Raw genomic sequence first — 25,440 nt, 5'->3', positions numbered from 1 at the left:
AAAAAAAAATTATACACACACACACACACACACACACACACACACACACACATACACACCTGCAAGTTACACCTTAAATAGTTCTTCCAGAATTCCTGTTCCAGAGAACAAAACCGAACAACCCTTCAGGATTAGCTTATTCAGTGTGCTGATCACTTCTCTCCTACCGGTAGTCAGTCCTTAATACCTTTAACTTAAAGGCGGCAAATGAAATCCAAAACAATCTGGGTGCTTCCAGGCAAATCCTGGGGAAAAGTGGAGTTGAGGAATGGAAAGTAACGGCTCAAGAAACATGTCAGTGAAATCAGGGATTTCGCTCCTGTGTCTATTCTCTATTTGACAGGAAGGGAAAACAAGAGCTTGCTCCAGAACAGAAAAAAAGAAAAAACTTCTATAAGTAGGTCATTAGTTTAAAAAAAAAAAAAAAAAATTACAGGCTGATGAATATTACCATATAAATTAGTCAAACATTTTATTATAGCGTATATATTTATATCAAAAGCACAAAGTTTTATTCTGAAAACCAGGAAGATTGTGATGTTCCAGAAGTGTGAGTCAGTAATTCCAGTCCATTTCTACTGGTGCCACGTGCCTTATCACCTCAGCCAAACCAAGGTGCAAACGAGGCTACGGTCACAGGTCTGATCACCGTACGGGTTAGCGGTTTCTCAAACTGAGACATGGACTCCCAATCCCAGTCAGCCGTCTTCCAGATGTGTGCTGCTGCTCTCAGTGGGACTCAGCCACAGACCACACTCAATACACACCGAAGCCCACATTCCCCTAAGTCCGAAGATTCATCCTCAATAACAAGGACAGCACAAGTAGCACTGTCATCTACTTCCAAATAAAACGAGTCATCACACGCCCTGGCACATCTGAAGTGAATTATATAGGAAGTAGTAAAGCTCAGAAGCATTCTATGGTAACTGACCTAAGGACAGCGAGGACAAATGTGGTAAAAGCCATCATTACCGACAAGGATCACCAAATTCTGAGAAGTAGTTGGGCAGCTCGAGGCAGTGAGGTCTTCAAGAGTTCTCCTGCCTTTTAAAAAAGTCCTTGGGCTACATAAAGAATGAAACAAACAACCATGATTTTAAAAATCAGAATATTCTTCCTGTTTGTTCTTATAGGCCATTAGTATTCTTTTAAAACTTGCTCCCTGAGAGATCCCAAACTATGTCAAGAAATTAAGAGTGAGCTTGAAGTTATCTTATTAAAAAAAAAAAAAAACTAGGTTAGCTTTATCACTTTTTATATTACTATAACCCTTAATATTAAAAAGTCAACAGGATAAAATTAACTTCTAAGTAATACAGTCTTGAGAATACATAGGGGGTAAAGTCAGTATCTATATAAAAATGGTAGTATACTCAAAGATTTAACTGATGGTGTCGAAAATACAAATGTAATATTATTTTAAAGGGAAAGACTTTGTTTTAATGTTTACCACCCAGCTTATTTAGTAAAGTAGATTATCCACTACTGATTTATTGCTTTTAATATGATGAAACACCAGATTTGACAGCTAAATTAGCAGGATACAAGTACATTTTATCTTTAATTATTTTTGTAGCGTAGGACATGAACATACCCATATAAAAAGAGACTGTAGCAGATGCCTCCTAGAATCAACCGGTTCTTGTAAACATTGCATTTGTGCAGATTTTCCTACTTTGATTCCAAAATTGAGTACAATAAGATTAAAGGCAAATTTAGTAGCCAAAGAAAACCAAAAAAACCCAAAGTCCAGTTTGACGTCCCACAACATATGGTATCACTCTCCTCTCTTCAGAAAAAAAAAAACAAAAAACCTAGCAGCACATAAAAAAAATTTTACAAAACGTTTCAGTACTCTTTTTTTCCCCTCCCATCAAAACCGAACAAAAATAAAGTGCAGCACCCATAAAAGTGTCAAGAAAATAGCCAAGTTCTTCCTTTCTTGTAACAAAATAGCACTTGGCCTCAGCAGTCTTAACCAAATCATACAGTGTCCATCATTTTGGATTCATCATCTTCTTTATGTACCACTGAGTTTAAACTGCAAAGAGCTGTATTGACAGAATACTGAAGATAATCTGGATTCTGGAAAACATAAATAGAGGGAAGAAACAATGGATGATGACCAGTTTTATGCCAGCACACACAACTACATGTTCAGTTTCACACTATTTCTCTGCGATGTATGTGGCAAAGAAAATGGACTCAGAGGTCAAACTTGGGTTGAAACCCAAGATGATGAAAAAAATAGACAGGACCATCCAAAGAGGATGTGGCAAAGACAGATGGTATACGTAAAAAACAGAAATGTAATAAACACTAACTTTTTTTCCCTTTTAACAAAACGGTGCAAGTTAAATTATTTAGTCATAGAAGGGTACATCTTTCACGTAACTATGTGCACAAAGCTACTGATAATTTAAAAAAGATATGACTTTAGGTCAGCAATGTGTTTTAAAGATTACTATCTAATTACCACGGTAAATATGAAAAATGCAAAACACTTGAATAAGGAAAAAAATACAATTACCGAGTAAAAATTAGTTACCTTCAGAGTGTATTTTGGTTTTTCAAAGATTAAAAATAAACTCAAATGAGAAATTATTAATCTTTTGAGAGGTACTTAGATCCAAGTATTAAAAATTGAGAATAAAAGAACATTTTAATTTCAATTTTTGTAGTTCCTAAATATTCTATCTGTTCGTTTCTAAAGCTAAGAAGAAAACCTTATTTAATAAATGCAAAAACAAAACCATTATTTGTTAAAGCACCATGACTAGGGACATAAGCCCTTAAAGACCCAGGACTTTAGGAAATTCTTCCCTAAGAATTCAATTTTGTCTATTCAGTTGTTCTTCTGAATATCTGCCAGCTACTCAGTGTTTTACTACTGTTACACCCAGTTTCATCTGTTTATTTAATGAACACCAATGAGGAAAACAGCCCAAAGAGAAGATAGATGCCGTAAACTTTCCCATCTCATAAGGAGGCGGGGTTTTCAGAAGATCCTCTTAGTAAAGTAAATATGTGTAATTCCATTATTTGTAAAAGTCAAAAAGCTAGCCAGAAGGTGGATTATTCCCAATCAAGTCTTGATGAAGGCAATGGCACGAACAACTGCGTGAGGTCTGGAACACTTACGTGATGTTAGACCTCAGTTCGAGTCCTGCCATCACCACCTAATGCAATGTAACCCTGGAAGAGAAAACTTAGCACACCGTAGTAGATTAAAAAGCTGGTCTACAGGAAAAACCTAGGGTAACTATCATGACACCTCCAAGAGGCCTTGATTAGTTCTCTCAAAACTAGGGATGAGGGGATTTGGCTTATTTGACAAGATTGTTGTCAACTGAAAAAAAAAAAAATGAAAAGCTAAAGTGTTACTCAAATTTAAGTTTTATAAAAAATTATTAAACCCTCATTACATTATCCCATTCTCCAAAGAAACAGAGCTAAGACCTTTACTGACAACACAAGCCCAATTCCAAAGGCCCTCAGAACGGAGCTTACAATTACTCTACCAAGACTGGACAGGAGAGGACCTCCAGAACTCAATATCCATCTCCCCAGGAACTGTAAAATCTACGGAGAGACTTAAAAACAAAAAGCAATGAACACACCTAACCTAATCCAAACTTAAACTGAACTGATTACCCCATATTCTCATCTAGTAGCATTCCCAACACATTTCTCGCCCCAGTGACCGGTTCCTCCCAAGGGGCCATGACTGCATATTTCGTCCTGTTCCTAGCGTGCGATTCAACAACCGTCTGTAGTGCAGGTGAGTGAGCAGTGCAGGGGACAGAGATCCGGGACCGGAGTGATCAGCCGCATCAACCGCTGGACTGACTTGAGGCCGACCGCCCAACCTCCGTGAGCTTCAGTTCACTCATCCATAAAAATGAATGAAAATGAATCACAGGGTTTTGAGAAGATTAAATGAAACAACATATGAAGGTATTTTGCAATCTACAGACTGATGATAATAAAAATGGGATATCATCATTATGGTAAGCTTTTCTTCCAAAAGCTTCCCCTCAACCAGACAAAAGTCCTTCGGTGCATCCAGCTGAAATTTTACACAGCCCTTCCCTCCCTCAGGAGGATTGGCGCAGAATGCTCAACTTTTCCAACCACGAGGAACAGTCTGTTAGCCCAGAGGAATTAAGTCTGAACAACCCCGACAATAGCAATTTCAAAGTGTCAAAATTGTACAATCTCAGCCCCGCACCTCGCAAATGTGACAGCAAGGAACGCCTGGCAGCAGGCCTCAGCTGCTACCGGTATGTGCAATAAGAACTTAGTTCTCTCAGACCAGAAGCAGCTCTTTGGTAATACAGGCCAGTTCTCTTTTAACGTAGATCTTTTCCCTCTTATGTTCAGAATCAATGACGTCCCTCCAAGTCTCTTTTTTCCTTTGTATTCATTATGGGATATCTTCATTTTAGGAGATTTATATATTGTATATATTGGATGTGATGGTGTCTTACAGTCATAAAAGTCCCTCGAGAAAGACTAGTTAGATGTGGGCTATTTCTCAAAGAAGGGGAAATCATTACCATATTTAAAGACATTAAGAGATACTCTGCAGGACAAATCAAGGGGGAATATTGCTTACCTATCTAAGAGGTAACATTACTAATTATGTAAAAATCAAGATCTTCATTATTTCTGTCCTTGAGAATTAATATTTCTGGCTGAGTTGAATATTATCAACTCTTGTCCTTAAATTGTCACTTTGGCCTACAATTTATGTAACGGAAATGGTGAAATTATAGTCATAGGTATAGGTACTGAAAATCTCAATTCCTACTGCTTTATGAGATTTAAAACTACAGGGCTCTCCTCCCATTGTCTTCTGAATGAGAATTCCCTTTTCACTATGTAGCCAACAGACTAACCTGACTAAAGTTGGTCTTAGAATCTTGGGGTCTGGAAATGAGAGATGACTGAGATCAATTACAATGCCACTACAATTAGCACAGGCAGCAATTTTGTTGTGGTAACTTAAAATTGCAATCCACAGTATCAGACCAGTGGCCTAACCTCTCCTTCTGACATAAGCGACACAGCTTTATCTTGATCTTGTTGCAGGGGCTCAGACAGTTGATGCATATTACTAGAAAGAGCAGCTTAGCATAAGGTGCACTGACATACTAAGCATGCTACCTCTGCTAAGCAACGCCAACATTTAATAAGACAATATTAAATAAACTCATGGAACAAATCACCTTGGTTGCCACTGAGATGTATGCTCTGAAGCCAACTCATCCTAAGAAATTCTTCACAGTATAGTTCTACTGAGAATGAGGGGCTACTCAGGAGCCGCGCTGAGATGATCAATAGGTAACACCTGCCCTTAAGGATGCTTAGGTACAAGGGGCCTGGGTGGCTCAGTCGGTTAAAGCGTCTGACACTCGATTTTGGCTCGAGTCATGATCTCAAAGGTTATGAGATCGAGCCCTAGTGTGACAGCACGGAGCCTCCTTGGGATGTTCTCTCTCTTCCCCCCTCCCCTGCTCGCGCACACATGCTCTCTCAATATCAATAAACATTAGAAAAAAAATGCTTAGGTATAACTCTTCTATATTTGAAGGAGTGGAATTTGGTGTCTAAATCCCCAAGGGAGGGAAGACATTTATTTAGTGACCAAACATGGCATGAGATGAAAGAGTTATCTTTTGAGGCGAAAATATTTAAAATGACCTCACATACATTACATGTAAGAATAGTCCAAAAGAACAAAAATTGTGTGAACTAATAAGTTTATAAAGTATTTGTTTTTCCAACTTACTTGTGATAAGGATTCTAACGAACCTATAGATCCAACACCAGAATGGGGAACATGATTCTGAACTGTCATAGGCTGAAAACTTGGTGATTGAGAATAAAGTCTGACTCTTGACTTGAAAGCTTCAAGTTCATTTTTGAATGCTTCGAAATAACCTTCTTCCTCTGCCTAGAAAACACAAAAGAACCAAAGACTGTTTTTTAAGACTTCAAGACCACACAGTAAATTCTAACAAACATATATTAGATCTGAAGTGAAGGAAGTAAAGATAAGGTGAATAGTTTAAATGTATGTAGAAAACACCAAGATCCTTGTCAGATTTGTGAAAACTACCAGTTTCACAGGAATACGAAGAATGGGCTTCGTCCATTTTCTCTGCTCCAGCAAAATAAACAGCGCGCGCACACACACACACACACACACAACTATAACAAAAGAAAGTAGGTATTCTCCATATTTCTAGATTCTTGACAGGATCCAAAGTAAGTCTCATTTAACCTGTTATATTCATTCTATCCCTTCCCATTGCCAAGCAACAACCAAGGGCTTTTCTTAAAACATTCTAATTCTCCATCGATTACCTGTTTATAATAATTCTCCAACTCTATACTCCCTATTTGCAAAACCATGAAAACTAAATAAAATTCAATATTCACCTCCATTACGGAAGCATCTTAGTGTTTTAGTGAAGCAAATACCTTTTCAACACTATGGAGAGAAGAAAGTATGAATAGTATGCTGCAGGAGGGGAACTCCCTCCAATGACGTATGTAATACAAGCAAGATTCTTGATGGAAAACACCCAACTGGCAGTCGCCTCCACTTAAGTCTCCCCTGCAGGTAAAGAATGACATGGCACATACCCTACACTAACAGGACCTTAGGCTTTAAGTTCAATGATGGAAGAGATTTTGTCAAAATCTCATTCCATGATCTCACTGGGCCCATTTGTGTGGAATGCTGTGTTTTCTTTAATGTAGTCTAGGTCTTGTGGATTAGTTATTAACATTATATCCATATACATCATGCAGACAACATTCCGTGCTGCCATTTTATCTTTTTATGAATTCAGCAGCCACTTCTTTAATTGTAGCATTTCACTTTAACCAGTATATGGCACTTGTGTGGACACCCAGGACGTCAGCCTGCATATCCAGAGGTAACCCTTCTCAAACGGTTATGCAACTACTAGTAAAGGAACCAAGCGGCACAAGTGCTGGCGTGCCTAAGGCCTAGGGATTTAGGTCTGGAGAGACTGGACTGATTCTTGCCGGAAGGAACCACGGGTCACTTGCTTTGTTTCTCTATGCTACTTTCCTAACTTGTAAAATAGAAAATAATAAACCTTATAAAATCTTATGAGGATTTAACGAGCTAATCCATGTAAAGTTATTAGAACAATACCTGGCACAAGGTGAGCACTCTATGAAAGTTAGTTATTCCTGAACTTAAAAAAAAATTATGGAGAACATAATGTTTACGATTAAAGACTTTTCAGTTCTACTTTGACAAAGTAAATTTCGAAGGATAGACACAGTTTGGCTATGTTCCATTACTCTATTATAAGCACTAGTCCAAACATAACCAATAATGTAAGGCAAAGAAGAAAGTATGGCTTTTATTATACCTATGTGTCAAGTGAAATTTAGAACAGTCATCATAAGCATAACTAAAATACCAATTCCATCATTACTCATTAAAACTCTACTGTTTTGGGGAAGTTTCCTACTTAGGCTGCACTTTAGAAGAGTTTACAACATTTAAGGTAGAGCTACTATCACTCTGATATGTTAAAGTTCAATACATTTAATACATTTTTCCCCTGTTCATAAAAGAAAATATTTTCACTCTAGTATATAAAAAAGAAAATGGAAATCACTTATAATTCTCCCATCCAGATATTATCAAAGTTAAGTTTTTGGTGTATTTCCTTCTAACATCTAATTGTGTATGCTGAAATGTATCAAGTCACTCCTTTGCCTCTTTGGTTTTACTGCTTACACATGTATCCTTCAACAGCATATTATTCAGTTCTGCTTGTTTTGAAACTTCATAAAAAATATAGGGGGGCACCTGGGTGGCTCAGTCGGTTGAGCGTCCGACTTCGCTCAGGTCACGATCTCATGGTCCGTGAGTTCGAGCCCCGCATCAGGCTCTGTGCTGACGGCTCAGAGCCGCCTGCTTCAGATTCTGTGTCTCTCTCTCTCTCTCTGGCCCTCCCCCCATTCATGCTCTGTCTCTCTCTGTCTCAAAAATAAATAAATGTTAAAAAAAATTAAAAAAAAAATATATAGGCTACTCTTTGCTTTTTCATCCACAGTGACGCTGGTTACTATTTTACCAAATGAACATCCCACAGTTTATTCCTTCTACTGTCAAGAGACACCTGGGTTGCTCTCAGGCTTTTGCGATCACGAGCAATTCTCCTCTGAACGTTATGTATCTGCACATGTAGCCTTGCTTCTCAAGGGCAGCAGTTCTCAAACTTTATGCTCTCAGGACCCCCACTCCCTTTACACTGTTGAAAATGACTGAGGAACCTGAAGAGCTCCTGTTTATGTCGGCCATTATTTGTCAATGTTCACTGTGTTAAGAAACTAAAACCCAGGCATTTAAAAATTATCTAAAATATAACAAATTCATTACATGTAAACATTTATAACACTTTTATAAAAAAAAAAAAAAAACACCAACCCTATTTCTGAAACAAAAATATTTACTGACAAGTCTGGCTTAACAGAAGATAGTTGGATTCCCACATCTGCTTCTGTATCAAATAACATTTTAGTGTCACTATGAGAACAGTTTTGACTCTAGGCCTCCCAAAACCAGGTCTTGAAGACTGTTGGGTGTCCCTGGACCACATGCTGAGAAACCTGTTCTCTAGCATATACACCTAGAATTTCTGGGTTTTAGCACTTGTTCAACTCTACTAGGAAGTTTTCCAAAGTGGTTGCACCAATTTATACCTCTACAAGAGTGAATGTGAATTCTTAACTGTTCTTCTTGTACAACTTTTCAATCATTACTAATCTAGTAGAGAGTGTGAAATGGATTTAATCTTTCCAGATTTGTCTATTTTTCTTTCATATGGCCAATACATATCACTTCTTTTGATTTACAGCAAAGCATTTCCTCACATCATTAAAAATTCTTAAATTTTAATGTCTGCATAATATTTTATGTACCACAGACTGTTTTTATCCATTCCTCTAGTTGTTGAAGTTTTAGGTTGTTTCTTGTTTTTTTCCATTACAAAGGTCATTTCTCTTTAACTGTGAGTTCTTTTATTTTATTTCTGTTAAACTGTGAGCTCTATACATAGAGGATTACCGTGCCTACACTATACTCGCATCATCTTAAGCTGCAGTCCTTGCATTTGTAGGCAGTCAATACTTACTGGCCTCTTATAGAGCTCCCTTAAGTCTAAATTAGCATGAGATCAGCAATGTAATTTTTCCCCCGGTATAAAATCTACAGGGTTTAGCCTGTGGCATTCTGGTTGGGTGGCTTCCTTTAATGTATATGGACCAAAGAGGTCTCAGCTAAGGCTTAATCTTCCCATTCATTTATTTTTAATATTTGTTTTGGAGGGGGAGAGAGAGAGAGAGAGGGAGAGAGAGCGCGCGCGCGCGCACACGCTGGGGAGGGGCAGAGAAAGAGGGAGACAGACTCCAAAGCAGGCTTCAGGCTCTGAGCTGTCAGCACAGAGCCCAACGCGGGGCTCGAACTCACACACCGTGAGATCATGACCTGAGCTGAAGTCGGATGCTCAACGGAATGAGCCACCCAGGTGCGCCCCTTAATCTTCCCATTTAAAAATATTAAATAGCTACTTACTTTGGCTTTCTGGAAAAATAAACGAAAACACCCTCTTGGATCCACATTACAGTTTTTGGCCATTTCCATAATAAACTGCATCACAACAGCTTGATGTGCTATTTGTTCCATTAGAGCCCCTTTCTGAAAACAGACATTAAAATTACCAAGAAATACCTCTGGAAATATATTTGACATTGTGCTTACTATGTGGATTTTAAAACATGATTTTCAAATAGGCTAAAAAAGAAAAAGGTTTAGAGTATACAGGAACAAAGAAATGAGGCAGCAAAAAAAGCCTACTGGCAAAGTTTCCTTATGCTAACTAAAACAACTATAAAAGTTCCCACGGTAAACTCAAGTAGGTCTAAAAACAAAAAATTATAATTCTATTTAATAACCTTCCTGTTTTCATTTAAAGGAAGTAACATAAAAAACAAAAAACCAAAAAAGCATATCAGAATTAAATTAAGGGTCCCAGAAACTCAAGGTTTACACAATACCTGTTCAGCTTCTAGATGAAAACACCATAAAATAAGATATTTAGCAGTTTCTTCACATACAAGGTATGGATGGTCAGACAAAAATCTCTGACTATCATCCCATCGACTCAACATACCTATAAAAAAAGGATTAAGTCACAACTGTCAAATACTCTTATAAACAAAGAAATGGTATTTTAAAATGATTCTCTTTAAAGACAATTCACATTACTACAGCAATAGGTTATGGTAAAAGAGCATAGAAAGGAGAATAAAACTCTTTTAAAGCAATACCCAATATATTGGAAACAGCTTCCAAAATTCACAGAAAGTTTCATTTCAGATAATTAGGTTAAAATAGGACGACTGATTTAAAGTAAAAAAAATTCTGCATCTGAGGAATGCCTGAAATTCCAGGCAAACTGGCTGGTCATCCTAGGCAGAAGTAAGTACAAATGATTTCAAGACGCTCAATATTATTTACTCACAGAATACAAATTTTTCTATTAGAAATATGGAGAAGAAAGCAAAACCTCAAGAAACTATACTTAGCAAAGACGTAATAAAAGTGAAAAACCCCATCATCTCTAATTTATTAAAAAATGTCTAAGCTGATAAAGTCAAATGCTGACAGCAGAGAAAACCAATCAAGTATGATAAAAGTAAATGTACTTTAACCATTTAGTCATGCTTATAACACACAGAAAACCTTTAGAAATTAGTGAAGCGTATTTAAAAGCAGATGCCATTTTGCTTCAAAATACCAAGCTAATCCAAATACTACTTAAGGTGTATCTGTATCTTTATCCAAATTAATAAGAAATTTGGCCAAAAAGCCAATACCATCATGGAACCAGCAAAGCATTCAGCTTTTATCTTTGTCCAGTAAGCTTTACACATGAATAAATTAAGTAGAACAACATTAGCTTTAGACTCTTAAGACTCATCCAAAGAAGTCTGTATGTCACTGAAGCATTCTGGAAATTTTAGGTGGTGTCAATAGTTTGGCAGTGACATCTTTCCTCTAGATACAAATTGAACTTCTATATGTTAAAGTTCCACATTAGAACACAAAGAACAAAACTGAGGACAAATGTCTTTTTGACAAACACACGTTTAGCAACACATGGGAATCAACTGAAAAGAAATGATTACTGTTTCTCATTTAAATAAAGGAGGGAGGAAGCATTTTAGCATTTTCTCGTAAAGAGTTTTATTAAGTATGTTCCCAATGCTTCAGATGGAGTGATTAGGGCATTTTAAATTCTGAGAAACAATGATTTTGAAAGTTACTTAAAACTACTTCTCAAGCTACAGTTAAAGAGTCTAATAACTTCTGAGGGTCAGATCTAAAGAAAGCATAATCCTTATTTCTTATACCTGAAGCCATAAAATAAATCCTATGAAGCAGTTTTGCGTTAGCTTTGTTAGAGTCCTGAAGAGGTATTTCAACTCTATCCACCATCCACACAGAGAGCATTGCTTCTGTTTACTTCTCCATGGCAGCATCATGACTTACTGAGGCACCCAAATCCTATCCATTTTGGTTTCTTTTACAGGAAGGATAATACGAAATGGTTAGTGACATTTATAGGGATCATGAGGGTGTCATCGAATGTTAAAAATTTTAAACTATCCATTTAATACCTAAGACAAAATACTTGACCACAGCTTTTCTTCATCTGAGAAATACCTCTCATCACTTGATTTCAAAAATGCATACCGATTATCATGAAACTGACACGTCAGGTTACAAGAGCCCACACACACCTTCGTGGAAAGAGTGTGGAATTTTATGAACAAAATACTTCAAGAAACTCCAAGTCTTTAGTGGAACAACATACCTGAAATCACTGTGACGTTATTTTACAATTTGTAAACAAACTATGAGTAGCACAATCTCTCGTGGTGACTAAAACAAGCAGACTCGAGAAACAAACGGCCTAGGTCCGAATACTGGCCTTACCATCTCCTATGCCTTGGCTAGCTCTATGCCTCCTTTTCCTCTTCTGTAACATAGGGCTAAAAATAGTATCTCATTCAGAGGGTTTCTGTTGAGAATTAAATGAGTTAATACACATGAAGCATTGGGGACAGTGCCTGACAAGAGGGTACATACTAGGCAGTATCAACACAAAAGGGAACAATTCACTCTTTCAGTGAATATTAGACGCTTTGGAGAAGACTAATATAGTCATTCCAACCGGCCGGCCAATCTCTGATTGCTCGAAAAACCTTATCTTGATGAATTAGAATGCTTTCACTGTGTGCTTCCACGTATGTATTTTCCTGAACATCTAAATCCCAATCCATCCATCAGCTCTCGATATTCCACCGGATTCTAAAAATGGTTGCCCGAGACACACGACCTTATTGATTTCCCTTTCCTCGTGGCATTATACTTACAGAATAACAGATTTGAATCCTTCAAATTACACTAATGATTTTCCTATCTCTAGCTGCGGAAAACATCCCAACAAGGTTGAGAATTTCTCAATGGAAGTTAAATAACCTTTTTCTGTATTTCCCGAGTCCCAGATCACCTATATTTCCAGTCACCTGCCACCAGACAACTATTTCTACCTACACGTTTGCACATAAACTCCTCTTATTTGAAACCAAACCCATTTTTCTCTCCCTGCCATCTGCAGTGCTTCACAGGCTCCATGTCACCCACTCAAGAATTCTAGAAATTCCTCTAGACATTTCCATTCCTCCCACATCAAACTGATCACCAAGTCTTGTGGTGATACTATTATAAGCTGTTAATATGGTGAATCATGTTAATAAATTTTCCAATGTTAAGCCATCCTTGAATTCTTAGGATAAACCCTTTAAAAATACTTCTTTTTCATGTTATAAAAATGATGTATATTCATTGTGAAGAATTTGAAAAATCCAGAAAATCATCTGCAATCCTACTACAAGAGATGATTGATTAATGTTAATGTTAACACTTTAATGTATTTCTTTCTGGAATTTTTTTTTTCAGTAGGCTCCACGCCCAGCGTGCAGGGCCTGAACTCATGACCCTGAGATCAATACCTGAACTGAGATCAAGAGTCAGACACCTAACTGACTGAGCCACCCAGGGGCCCCAGGGCTTTATTTTTAATTACTTAAATAAAATTAGGTGCCTGGGTGGCTCAGTTGGTTAAATGTCTAACTTTGGCTCAGGTCATGATCCCACGGTTCGTGGGTTTGAGCCCCACAGTAGACTCTGTGCTGAGAGCTCATTCTGTCTCCCTCTCTTGCTGTCCCTCCCCGCTCCCCTGCTCCTGTGCTCGCTGTCTCTAAAATAAACACTGAAAAAATTAAAAAAAAAAATTAGAATCATATCATGCATATTCGTTTTCTATTCATTTCACTCCACATTCTATTCAGGAGTTTTTATACTAAATGTTTTTCAACAAACAGGGTATCAATGTGGTTTTGAAAAGCAATGTGTAAGCGCTTACATTGAGGAAATGGAATATCTACCTTCAATACAAATGAGAAAAATCCCATCAGAGTATTTACGCAAACATTTACATCTTTCAGTAAAAATTCCAGTGACGACATCCCACATAGATTCAAAGATGTTAAATCACAGCTAACTTTGGCTGGAAGTGAAAAGCTGATGTACCATGAAAAACCGTGTTAGATCATCAAAAAGCAGTTCTGATGATCACAAAGAAAATGAGGTCAGAGATGCACAGGACTTGGAATAAAACTGGGAAACTGAAAACAGACTTTGCTGCTAAACTGGTATATTTATAAAACATGAGTTAACTAAATTAATAAATTAAATTCAACTGTAGGGAGGAAAATCCAAGATTTCATTGCTTCAAAATACTCCACAATATGGTTGTACCATTTATCATTAGATGGTGAAGTCACATAAGTAAGACGGTCAACAAACAGCACAATGGAAATGTTAATGTCAGGCACACATGAAACCGCAGAGAAGTACCGGTGTCAGGTCACCGGAGCCCGTCACAGCTCTCTGTGTCTCAGGCTCGTGCCTTCCAAGAGTTGGGCAAGCAAGCCAAGTTTGGAAAGCCTCTGCTGGAAACTTTAATTACAGCTGCTATTCCAGATGTGATACACTTTGAAGAAGTGTATCAATGTAGTCATAATCCTGACAGATGCTTTCTTCACTCTCCACCATAATAAGCACAGAACACCAGGAACATTTGCTTGCACCCAGCAGGAACAGCATTACACTTTCACTGAGCTGCCTAAGGTCTCTGGCTGCTCTGTGCCACAATTCAGTCCACAGGGACTTCCACCATCCCACCATCCCGCATGCCTGCAAGCTGGTCCACGTCATGCTGACAGAACTTGGTGAGCAGGAAGTGGCAGGTATCCCAGACGTCTTGGTAAGATATATGCAGGCCAGAAAGTAGGAAAAAAACACATGGAAAATTTGGGAGCCTACTACCTTAGTAACATTTCTAGGGATCCAAGGAACTGCGGCAAGTAGGACATCTCCTCCAAAGGAAAAAGGCAGCGTACATTTCCATCAAAAAACAGGCACAGTGTGAATCTGGGAGTGGCTATGAGGTCTGGTTGACTTTGAAGACAATAAGGCTCTGATTAGTCTTAGGGGATGAGACAATGGAAGCCCCAACACGCAATGGCAAAACCTCTCCTTATTAGTCCTCTACGTATGGAGGTCAAGTCAGCTTTTTTCCTCAGCCATCTCCCTGTTTGCATAATATTGTATAAATTCAGGACTCTCAGTGGCAGACTTGAGATTATGCAGAGATTCCATGGCATGGGATCTCCCCATTAAGGATATTCCAGGATAGCCTCTCAATACCTAATTTGCCAGTAGCAGAAACCAGCGCATGGTGGTGCCATGCTTCCACCACTAATATGTCTGTGGTCCTACTAAATGAGTTATTGCCCACTTCACATTATTTCTTGGCCCAGAAATTCATTCTACAACAAAAGACATGAAGACAAGAGGCTCATGAAATTCACTGGTCCTATAAACATCACCACCCAGAAGCAGGTATTATGGAATGGTTAAATGTTTTGCTGAGGACTTAAAAAGTCGTAGTGCCAGATGGGTTACAATACCCTGTGAGGCTGGGTTATTCTCCCACACGGAATTGCTTATTAAAGTGCTCTGTTTGCAGCAAAAATGAGGGGACCATTTTGCACCATTAGGCTTCCCATGGCTCCAAAGCTTACAGAAGGCCATCTGGGTGAGAGCACCTTAAAAGATGCTCTTCTAGTACATGCAGTGGGACACACAGGCTAGGAAGCAAGGACTCCAGGTGGGAGTGGCCAATCACACTATCACAACCAAGACTCATTTACAAAATTTTAAAAAGTAAACCCTGTTCACTTCGTCAAGTTCTATTCTTTACTTAATTCGAATACACAGCCTTCCTTTTTTTAAAACAGAGAGTGAGAAAAATGAATCCTTTATGAATGAACTACATAAAAAGGGGAAAAATCCAAAGTAGTAGCAACCGTTTTAACATAACTGAAGGATGAATGAAATTCTAAACACTTAGGGGGAAAAAAACACCATTGGAAATATATTTCCAAATGTCACTTAATAAGCTTATTAACATACTATAAATGAAAACTATGTTTACTAAATTAACATGTTACTTGGGATCAAAATACAGACCTTGAACCTTAACCACTAACACTTCCCAAAAGCACTCTCTCCCCAACAGCACCACACTGCTTACGCAGCAGCGCAACATGTTATTTCCCAACTCTGCACTCGCTGCTGCTCCCTCATCTACACGGGGACCTCCTCCTATGTGTTCTTCAGTCTAGCTCAGATGTCACCTCCTGTGCGAAGTCTTCACTACATCACCCCAAGCCCGCAGTCTTTCTTCAATAGAGAAAACTTGTTTTCAGTACCCTGTAGATATATTTCTATTACTGTATTTACCCAAATAGCAGCTGAAGGATCTGCGTGACTTATACAGCAACTATTCCAAAACCTGAAAATAATGAATGCTAATCTTATCCCCATAAAATAATCAGATGCCATGGAAGCAAAGAGGGAAAAAGAGAAGAGCAAAGACCAGTTGGGAAACAGAAAGATGCTATGGAGTAAACAAAGACTAGGTCTTAGAGGGCAGCATTATATAATAGACTGAATTTTGCTTCTCTTCACAACTTAGTTTGCTGTCAATCTATTTATTATCCAAAAAAAGGGTCTAAAACAAGAGCTGTACAACTGTGCCAGAAGTGGCTACCCAAAAGGAATTTTGTCATTTACCTTCTTTTTGGTACCCATTATAATACAGACACTTTCTGTACACATATTTATGGTATCACTTTATAAAAGAAGGAAAACTAAGCAGCAGACTTACCAAAATGTCTGATTTTTTGTTCATATTTCTGCATAAATGATTTGGATTTATCTTCATCTTCTATTTCTTTTCTTTTATCTTGATTAATAAAACTCTAAGAAAAAAATTCTTTAAGTTAAAATCAGATTTTATATTCTAACTGAATCTTTCTCAGATACTGAATGCCTAGCAATCCTTCCTATAAACACTATAACAAGATGGTACATTATACTGATATTATATCATTAAATTTATCTGCTAAACTTAATTAAAAAGTTAAAATTTTCTGTACTAGTTTCAACAGTTTTAAAAAGTGATGTGTGAAAATTATAAACACTTTAGAAATCATACAAATTCCCTATTAAAGCACAGAGAGATCCTTTACATGAATTGCATGTAAATTTACGTTATTCATTGCTATTAAATATTTGCAGCTCTAGTCTAATCTTCGGAGTTCTTGCTGGAAATAAACTTAGATTTTCAAAGCATATAGAGAATGAAGTATATCTGATATAGCTTCTTGGCTAAGACATACGCCTAAAATATAGACCCTTGGTTTTAAACTTTTCTTAGGAAAGGCCAAACAATTTGATTCTGAAATCAAGTGCAAATTCTATCAAGGAAGTGCTTATTTTCAATTAAATAAGTCATAAAGCAGATCAAGATGAAGTTTTTATCTAGCCAGAAAAACTGGCAGGACAGTTTCTCAGAACATTCTGTGGTCACATTTAAACCTTGAGATCATCACTGCCAAAAAACAAAATTGCAAACCAGCTCTGCCAGTTTATAATCTGAAAGCACACAAATTTACATATTTCAAAATAAAAGCATTTTTTCTTTTACATATCCTGCTATCTAGACCAGCACTGTCCAATAGAAATATAATCCAAGTCACAGATATAAAGTTTTCTATTAGCCACATTAAAAAGCAAAAAGATACAGATGAAATTAGTAACCCATTTATTTAAACCAACATATCCAACATGTGATCATTTCAACATGTAAGCAAGACAAAAAAATATTAATGAAATTTGTTACTCTGTTTTGTACTAAGTTATCAGAATCTGGTGTGTATTTTACACTTACAGCACATCTCAATTCGGGCTAGCCACATTTCAAGCGCTCAATAGTACATGTGGCTAGCGGCTATCGAGTTGGACAGCGCAGATCTAGACCAGTCCTCTCAAGTCTCAAGCTCTCAGACAAAATCAATGTACGATTTTGAGCAAATGACTGGAAGATAAAGATAATCCTAATTAAAATGTGGTATAAATGTAGGCTATGTCATAACCCAAGTTCAAAAACAAAACAACAACAAAAAAAACAATTGAAAGCAGAGACAAATGAAAATTTTTCTTTGTGACCCCTGTTTTAGGAGACATTAACTTTATAAAACAAAGAAACACTGCTTTGACCATTCTCTCTGGAAGAAAAAAATTATTTTAAATAGTTATGGTGTATAAATGCAAACCAGAAATAAAGTAAGTGCTAAGAAGACACACCCCTTGAAACAATATATATAGACACAGTGAATCATTCAGATAAAGAATGATCTTGGTATGTGTTCAGGGGTAAATAAATATACACTGGCATGAGTACATAAAAAGTCTAGAAAGATACAACTTACTGTTAACAGTGGTTATCTCTGGGAAATGAAACTGGAAGTGAAGGAAGCCTTTCAATTCTATTTTACATACTGGTGTATTGTTTTGTTTTTAAATTTTTTTTTTTAGGGGAGAGTAGTGGGGGAGGGGGGAAGGGAGAAGGGGAGAAGGGGAGGAAGAGAACGAGACAGAAAGAGAGAGAGAAAGACAGAGACAGAGAGAGAAGTCCAAGCAGGCTCCATGCCCAGCACAGAGCCCAACAAAGGGCTCCATCTCACAAGCATGAGATCATGACCTGAGCTGAAATCAAGAGTCAGACACTTAACCCACTGAGCCACTCAGGCGCCCTTGTTTCGTCTTTTGTAATAAACACGTTGCGCTCACAATTTTTCTCAACGTAATAAAGCACTGATCGAGCTTGTAGTGTACATTTAACCTGTGTGTATTACTTGCTGCGGCAGAACTAGCGCTGGTCCAAGGGAAGGAAATTAAAAGCGCTTAAGAGGGTAGGTTGGGAGTGGATGCTAGGACAGAAACAAAGAGTGTCATAGACTGAGAAGTCTACAGAGTAATGATGGTTAAAGATAAAGTGAATATGACTTACACAAGAAAGAACAGTCTATCCCTGAAGCTTTGAGTTAAGTTTACAAAGAAAAAGAAGTACTACTTTACACAGTAGTAAAAATGAATTTCATTGCCCATTTCTTCTTCAGACACGACAGTCAAAGAATAAAGCCCACGTAATCGAGGGCGAAACAGAACACTACTCTTAATGACTACTAACTTGGCAAAAGTACTGTCCTAGTGCTCTCGGTTACGTTGGTAATGCTAAATCTGGATTACTACCCGAGGTTTACTAAATACGCACCAGGAAGTAACAGTGAAACACTCGTTAATAAACTCCGCATCTGCACATCAGCATTACGCAGCGGACAGCAAGCCGACAGAAACAGCAGAGAGCTCTCATAACATCTGAGCTTTACCACATGCCAGGCCCTGTCCTGTGGGCTTTTAAGACATTACCATATTTAGTCTTCATACCCACCCTTTATTGCTGAGTAAACTGAGGCTTAGAGAGGTTAAGTGACTTGCCCAAGGTCACAAGCAGCAGCATGTGACAAAGCTGAGGTCTGAGGCGGTCTGATTCCAGTCAACACTCACATTCGGCGTGCTATGCTTCATGTCCGCGCCACACAGTCACCTTCACGACCACCCCCATTCGACGCTACGGGGATACAGGTTTCCTGTAGCCAATGCTTTTCATAAACTGTCAAAACCGGACACCATTCACAGCATTCTGCCGCTTTGCTACCAAATGTGCACAACTGGTCTGTACAAACACTCAATTTCTTCTCCTTTCATTATGACCCAATCAGAGGTCGTACCTTATTAAAAACATCCTTGCTAATGGCATCCATGTTCCACAGACACATTCTCTCTCTCTGTACGAGAGCCTCTTCTTTCTGCCTCCACTCTTCTTCATGTTGCTTCAGCTCCGATACCGCTGTTTGTGCTTTGGCATGTTCCTGATCCAAGGACTCCGAGTTATGCAGGGCTAGGCTACCAAGTTTCTGCTGAGCTTCTGCGAGATTCCATTTGCACGCCACAGAGCTCTTGACAAACTCTTTCTGCTTTTGGCAAGCCAGTTCAATTCCGTGACTATACATCTGGAAACAAAACAATATTGTAAGAAACGAAGAAGGCGACGGGTATGTTGGTGCAGCACAATTTTATCTTCTTGCAGTCAAGGATTTCTGTAGTCTTTTTTGGCACACAGGTATTCTGCCTTCTGTGTATGCAGTTATACTTTTATATTACAGGTCTTCTCTTCATCAACTAGATTCTAATCTAGAATATACCACTTCCTTGACAACCATCAGGCAAAAAGCCTGATAATCAGCACAATGTTCTACACAAAGCTGGTGCTCAAGAAACATTTGATTGACAGCTTCGTAGTACTGAAACAGCACAATAATTGGGAGCAAAAGCTTAAATCTAGTTCCTCACCTTACAATATGCTGAAAACCAGATTTTTAGGGTTTTGTTCTCTATCACACAGATAGTCTTTAACTTAATCCTAGTCAAAACAGGCAGAGCTATCAAAAAAAACAAAAACAAAAAACAAAACTGGTCCACCCTGATGACTGCCTCTGTTCCACTCATAAGCAACAGTAATTAATCATAATATTTACTGAACCACTACATGTAGGGCACTTTAGTGTTTAATTCCTTACATACCTCAGCTCTATAAAACAAAAGCTGAAGGTACATTCTTTAAGACTTCTCAGCCAAGGGGCGCCTGGGTGGCGCAGTCGGTTAAGCGTCCGACTTCAACCAGGTCACGATCTCGCGGTCCGTGAGTTCGAGCCCCGCGTCAGGCTCTGGGCTGATGGCTCAGAGCCTGGAGCCTGTTTCCGATTCTGTGTCTCCCTCTCTCTCTGCCCCTCCCCCGTTCATGCTCTGTCTCTCTCTGTCCCAAAAATAAATAAACGTTGAAAAAAAAAATTTTAAAAAATAAAAAAAGACTTCTCAGCCAAAACGCAGAACAATTTCAAACTACGTATTCCAAACAATTTTACTTTGATCTGTTCCCTAATCTGCACCACTACTCAAGTCCTTATAATTTCATACCTCAATTATATAAATACAGCCTTTCTCACATGAAGCCATTTCTCCATTCTACCAGACTTGGAGTGATCTTGCCAAAAACCAAATCTGATCACTTTCCTCATTCTTAGAGTCCTGGGATAAAGCACAAACTGCAGCATGGCGCAGTCCTTCATGATCTCACTTCCTACTATCTCTCTAGACTCAGTTCCAGTTACTCTCCTCCTCGTTTGCTGCTTCTTTCCACCGCCCACCCCTTTCAGTGTGGCAACCCCTCATCCCCCCAACTCCTATCTCCATTCCAGATTCTGGCATCACTTCCTTACATTTTCTCTAATCCTTCCTTTCCCACCCAAGGTCTGCATACTTCTTACTGGTGTTTTCACACAACATTGTGCTTAATTGTCTACTCAACTATCTCGAGGGGCTAGAATTCCGTAAGTCTTAGATGAATAAATGATTCTTCACTTCTTGTAACAGACTAGTGGTGGCAAATATGTTTTGCAAATATTTTTACAAATATTTGAGGCAAATAGCACTCAAGGTCTTTACTTTTGAGCCGAGTCTTAGATTTCTACTGCAGCAAATGTGGAGGTTGTTGCTATTCAGGTGTTTTATTTACTCATTTAGTAGGTTTGAAGCCCAGGTATCACAAGTCCCTAACCAACCAAGTAATATATATAGATATACATATTTTGCTATCTGAAAATAGGAGCAAGAATAACTGTAGCCTAGCTATGCTTGAGCAGGAACCAGGAAAAGGAGAAAAATGAAGCTATAAAATTTATCTTATAAGAAAAGACAAAAGTATACTAAGAAAGGCATATGGACAAATGGAAATGCCCTACATTTTCAAATTGTGTGGGAGCAAATATTCATGTCTCAAATCAAACACAGAAATCTTATTTCCAAATTCTAAAAATGATTCATGTTTAAATTCTTCTCCACAGACTATACAGACAACATCTGGCATTTGAGCAAACTATCCAATATGTATTGAGATGATTAAAAAAAAAACAAAAACAAAAAAGGTCCTATTTTACCTGTGAACGTATTGAGGTTTTAGGGGAACATTAAACATGATTATATTTTCATGAACATAAATTCAAAAAAGGAACTAGGCTGGCATTAGGTTTACTAACATCACTTTACAATTAAAAATGCTCAAACAGGATCTCTAAATTCCGAACTGCTTTTTACTTTAATTGGATCTCAGAACTGTACATCACATATGACATTAAGATGTCTAGATTCCCCATGTCTGGTAAAATTAAACCGAAGCTGTTTTTTGAAAAGATTATAAAATGCCTATAATTTGAATTTAACATTTTATTCTTTCCAAATATTCCAATCCAAAAACTTAAGTCCTAAAGCCAGCAAGACAAGTAAGTAGGTTATAAACACATGGACAAACTTAGCATCAGTCACTTGGCAAAACGTAACACCAAAGGTAGTTTCAGCCTCGTGGTTTGACATCACAGGATGGGAAGTACAGCAGGTAGGAAAAAACACTGTAGTAGAAGTCAGAAGTGGGTGCCAGTTTTAATTCTGCCACTAATTGGCTACAGAGTCTCAGAGAAATCACGTTTAATGAAGAAGGTAAGCCTGTTTACTTAGAAAATACCTCCAGCTAAATAAGCTTATAATTCCAAGTGCCTAAGTAAAGAGTTAATACACAGATATTTTCAAGTTTATCTTTTTAGTAATCTCTACACCCAACATGGGGCTCAAACCCACGACCCAGAGATCAAGAGTCGCATGCTCCTCCGACTGAGCCAGCCAGGCGCCCCTCACAGATATTTTCTAAGTTCAGAGTTTATCTTAGGTTACTTTTGTGATTCAACCACAAGGCACTGAAATTCTGGAGACCTTTTATTCTCTCCATATGCCTTCAAAATTGACAAGAGCAGCTGCTGTTCATTTTCCCCCTCCATAACACATTCATTATATGCTCACATAACACATTTTGTATATAAAGATGACACTAGCAATCCATAATTAGGGGGTGACTACTAACCTGTCGACTCTCATTCTGTCCTCCTAAAAAATGTCTTGCACTTTCCCAGAGACTGGCTGGCCGAAGTACAGTCTATGGTTATGAAACAGCATTTTTCTCCCCGAAGCCAACTAACCCAGTGTACTGGGCACAGGACCTTACACTTATTAGCAAATGATTTAAATCACTCATCTTTGCTAACAGCAAGATGTGCCTAGAGAAAAGCTGTTAATTCAATTAAGCTCTTAGGGACCCTACTCTGCAAGAAGCCTGGAAAGTAGAGACATCCATAACCGTTTCTCCGGACATATTAGTGTTTAGTCTGTGTTCTTAAAATATTCTTCCAAAACACACCCAGATTAGGAGAAAAACCGGGATAAGGTGATGAGTATGTAAGCACTCCCTAAGACAGGACTCAGAAAAATCCTAAAGGGTACCTCATTTGGGTAAGTTTCAGAGGAAAGAAGGCTGGATCGAAACCTACAAGTAGCACAGGGAATCTGAGGAAGAACTCCGAAGAAAAGGGCAAACGTGTGCCTATGTGTTTTCACTGGAGACTGATGTGGAGCAAAACTAAAAATCTAACTGGAGGGGAAATGGTCACATTAATGGAACGGATTTACACCACCCTCAAAAGCGAGGTTTTACGGAATTTATTCGGATGTCCAAAGTCAATGAAATTGGATCCTAAATTTGTATAAAGTCAGGAGCTCAGTGAATTATTGAAACACAACCAACCATTCGCTGTTCCTAACTATTAAGTGGGCACAAGTATTAGAGCTTCAAGAGAATAAAGTGCTCGGGTAAAAACACGCACGAGGAGACAAAGGGTCAACGTTAGAGCGTTAGCCGCCCCAAATCTGGGTGCTGTCGGGGGGTGGGGGGGTGGGGAGGGCGGCGAAGGGGGAGGAACATCTTCCCAGGATGGGAAGAAATGAGCCAAGGTGAAAAGGTGTGCGTGGAGGTGGAGATTGGGAATATACGGCCAGCCCTTCTCAGAAGCCCTCAGAAGATGCTACAATAGCCGCGGGATGGCATCAAGCCCCTGACCCCCGGGAGTGAGATGGGGACGCAGAACAGGGTACAAGGAGGGTCGCAGAGGCAGGGCCGCGCTGGTCCCCAGGCCGGCACCTCCCCATCCCGCCCCCCCCCCCCCGCCCCCGCGCCCGAACGCGGGACGCCTCTCACCTGGGCGCCGCCGCCCGGCAGCTGCGGGCAGCGGGGAGAACTGGGGGACACGTCCAAGTCACTCTCTTCCTCGGCCTCACCCTCGGCCCGAGGGAGGCTCCAAGGTCCCGGCGGCGGCCACGGCTGCTCCATGTCCGGCTGCCCCCAGCCCTAGAGCCGCCACTGCCAACGGACTTGGCGTGAGCGGAACCTGCTGCGCGGAGCCAGCCGCCCCAGCCTGACGGGGCCGTTACCCAGAATCCCTCTGCTGGCCGCGACGCCGACGCACACCCCGCACTGGCCTGGGCCGCGGACGGCGGAAGAAGACGGACGGACTTGGCTACGTCACTTCCTGCTTGGGGGTTGGAGGCTGGGAGGGCAGGGTCTGGGCGTGCGTGAAGGGGGTGGGTCAGGGCTTCGTGTTTAAGGTTGCGTTCTCTGAAACCTTTGAGCGATGCCAACATACCCGTAAGGGCGCTGCGGGTGACATAGTGTTTAGTTGTGGCCTAGCGTTCCCTTCGCTCTGCACCGTGGGTCCCGGACGCCGAGAGGTGCCGTGTCCGCTTCGCAAGTTGTTTACAGACGGCAACGCCTACCTCTACGTTGGTCTGCAAAGTAGCAGTTCTGAAGCGAGGGTGGGCGGAAAATAGGGGAGAATTTTGAAAGGCAGAGCCAAGTTTTCCCTCATTTCGAGTTCCAAGCTACAGGAGTTTGGCGAAACTTGGCTGGGAGGAGGAGCGCGTCGACGATGAAGTAGCCGAGCAAGCGCGGTTGATGAGGACGAATGCAGGTGATAGCGGACGAAGCCCTGTGTTGCTAAGTTATCTCATTTAGTCCTGAAGACGGGGAAACACACCCACGGGGCGCAAGGTCACACATTTGAAGGAGAGAAGCTATGATCACCCCGGGGGTCTAACTTCAAAGCGTGTAAGGCTAGCAACCGCACACTGCTGCCCTCCCTACCCGCGATTACAGGGACCCAAATAAAAACGAGACGCCATTTTTTCAGTCTCCTAGATCCACAGACTTTGAAGTTTGCCAATACCGAGTGTTGGCAAGATGCGAGGAAATGCTTGTTCAAAGAGAATGTGATTTCTGTAACCTTTTTGGAGAGAGTAATTTGACAATGTCAGTGACTAAAGGGCTTTGAATCAGCAATTTCACTACCAGGGAATTCTCCCAACTGTTATTTTTGTACCAATATCCAATGATTTATCTATAAAGATGTTTATTGCAACATTCCGTGTGTGTGTGTGTGTGTGTGTGTGTGGCAAGAAAACAGGAAACAATCTAATTGCCCATCAATAGAGGAGCCTAAATAAATTATGGTATATTAATACAATGCAATATTATCAGTCTTTAAAACGTAGATATATACGTGCTGATACAGGACATCTCCTAAATGTGATGAATTTAAAAAATTGCAGTAATATATATATATATGTATATGTATATGTATATGTGTATATATATATATATATATGTATGTATATATATTTGTGTGTATATCTACATCTACCTTTCAAGAGAAGGATCCAATTTGTGTGCGTGTGTATAGAAAATTCCTGGAGGGTAGTGCTCGCTTTGGCAGCACATATACTAGAAAATTCCTGAAGGGTAAACAAGAATTGTTAATGGTGGATCAGGCTGGGGAGGAAAGTTT

The 25,440-nt window shown here is 39.4% G+C and overlaps 1 protein-coding gene across 1 annotated transcript; it reads right to left on the bottom strand.

The window, feature by feature from the left end:
* Positions 1–455: 455 nt before the first annotated feature.
* On the bottom strand, positions 456–24,106 carry CDC37L1 (cell division cycle 37 like 1, HSP90 cochaperone). The gene is made up of 7 exons (XM_027041143.2): positions 23,799–24,106; positions 19,393–19,674; positions 16,425–16,518; positions 10,117–10,232; positions 9,635–9,757; positions 5,798–5,962; positions 456–2,088 (listed from the first exon to the last, which is right to left on the bottom strand). The coding sequence occupies exons 1-7, from the start codon at positions 23,928–23,930 to the stop codon at positions 1,987–1,989; spliced, it is 1,014 nt and encodes a 337-aa protein (XP_026896944.1). The 5' UTR covers positions 23,931–24,106; the 3' UTR covers positions 456–1,986.
* Positions 24,107–25,440: the final 1,334 nt, after the last annotated feature.

The sequence above is a fragment of the Acinonyx jubatus genome, chromosome D4 (genome assembly GCF_027475565.1).
Source record: "Acinonyx jubatus isolate Ajub_Pintada_27869175 chromosome D4, VMU_Ajub_asm_v1.0, whole genome shotgun sequence".
Classification (NCBI taxonomy): Eukaryota; Metazoa; Chordata; class Mammalia; order Carnivora; family Felidae; genus Acinonyx; species Acinonyx jubatus.
The sequence above is the reverse complement of the archived record's forward strand: the minus strand, read 5'-3'. Positions and strand labels throughout refer to the sequence as shown.

Coding starts and splice junctions, on each gene's coding strand:
- CDC37L1 (XM_027041143.2), bottom strand. CDS start 23,930: ATGGAGCAGCCGTGGCCGCCGCCGGGACCTTGGAGCCTCCCTCGGGCC. Junction 16,519..19,392: donor GCAAGGATGTTTTTAATAAG/GTACGACCTCTG, acceptor TTTTTTTCTTAG/AGTTTTATTAATCAAGATAA. Junction 9,758..10,116: donor TTCATCTAGAAGCTGAACAG/GTATTGTGTAAA, acceptor GTCTGTTTTCAG/AAAGGGGCTCTAATGGAACA.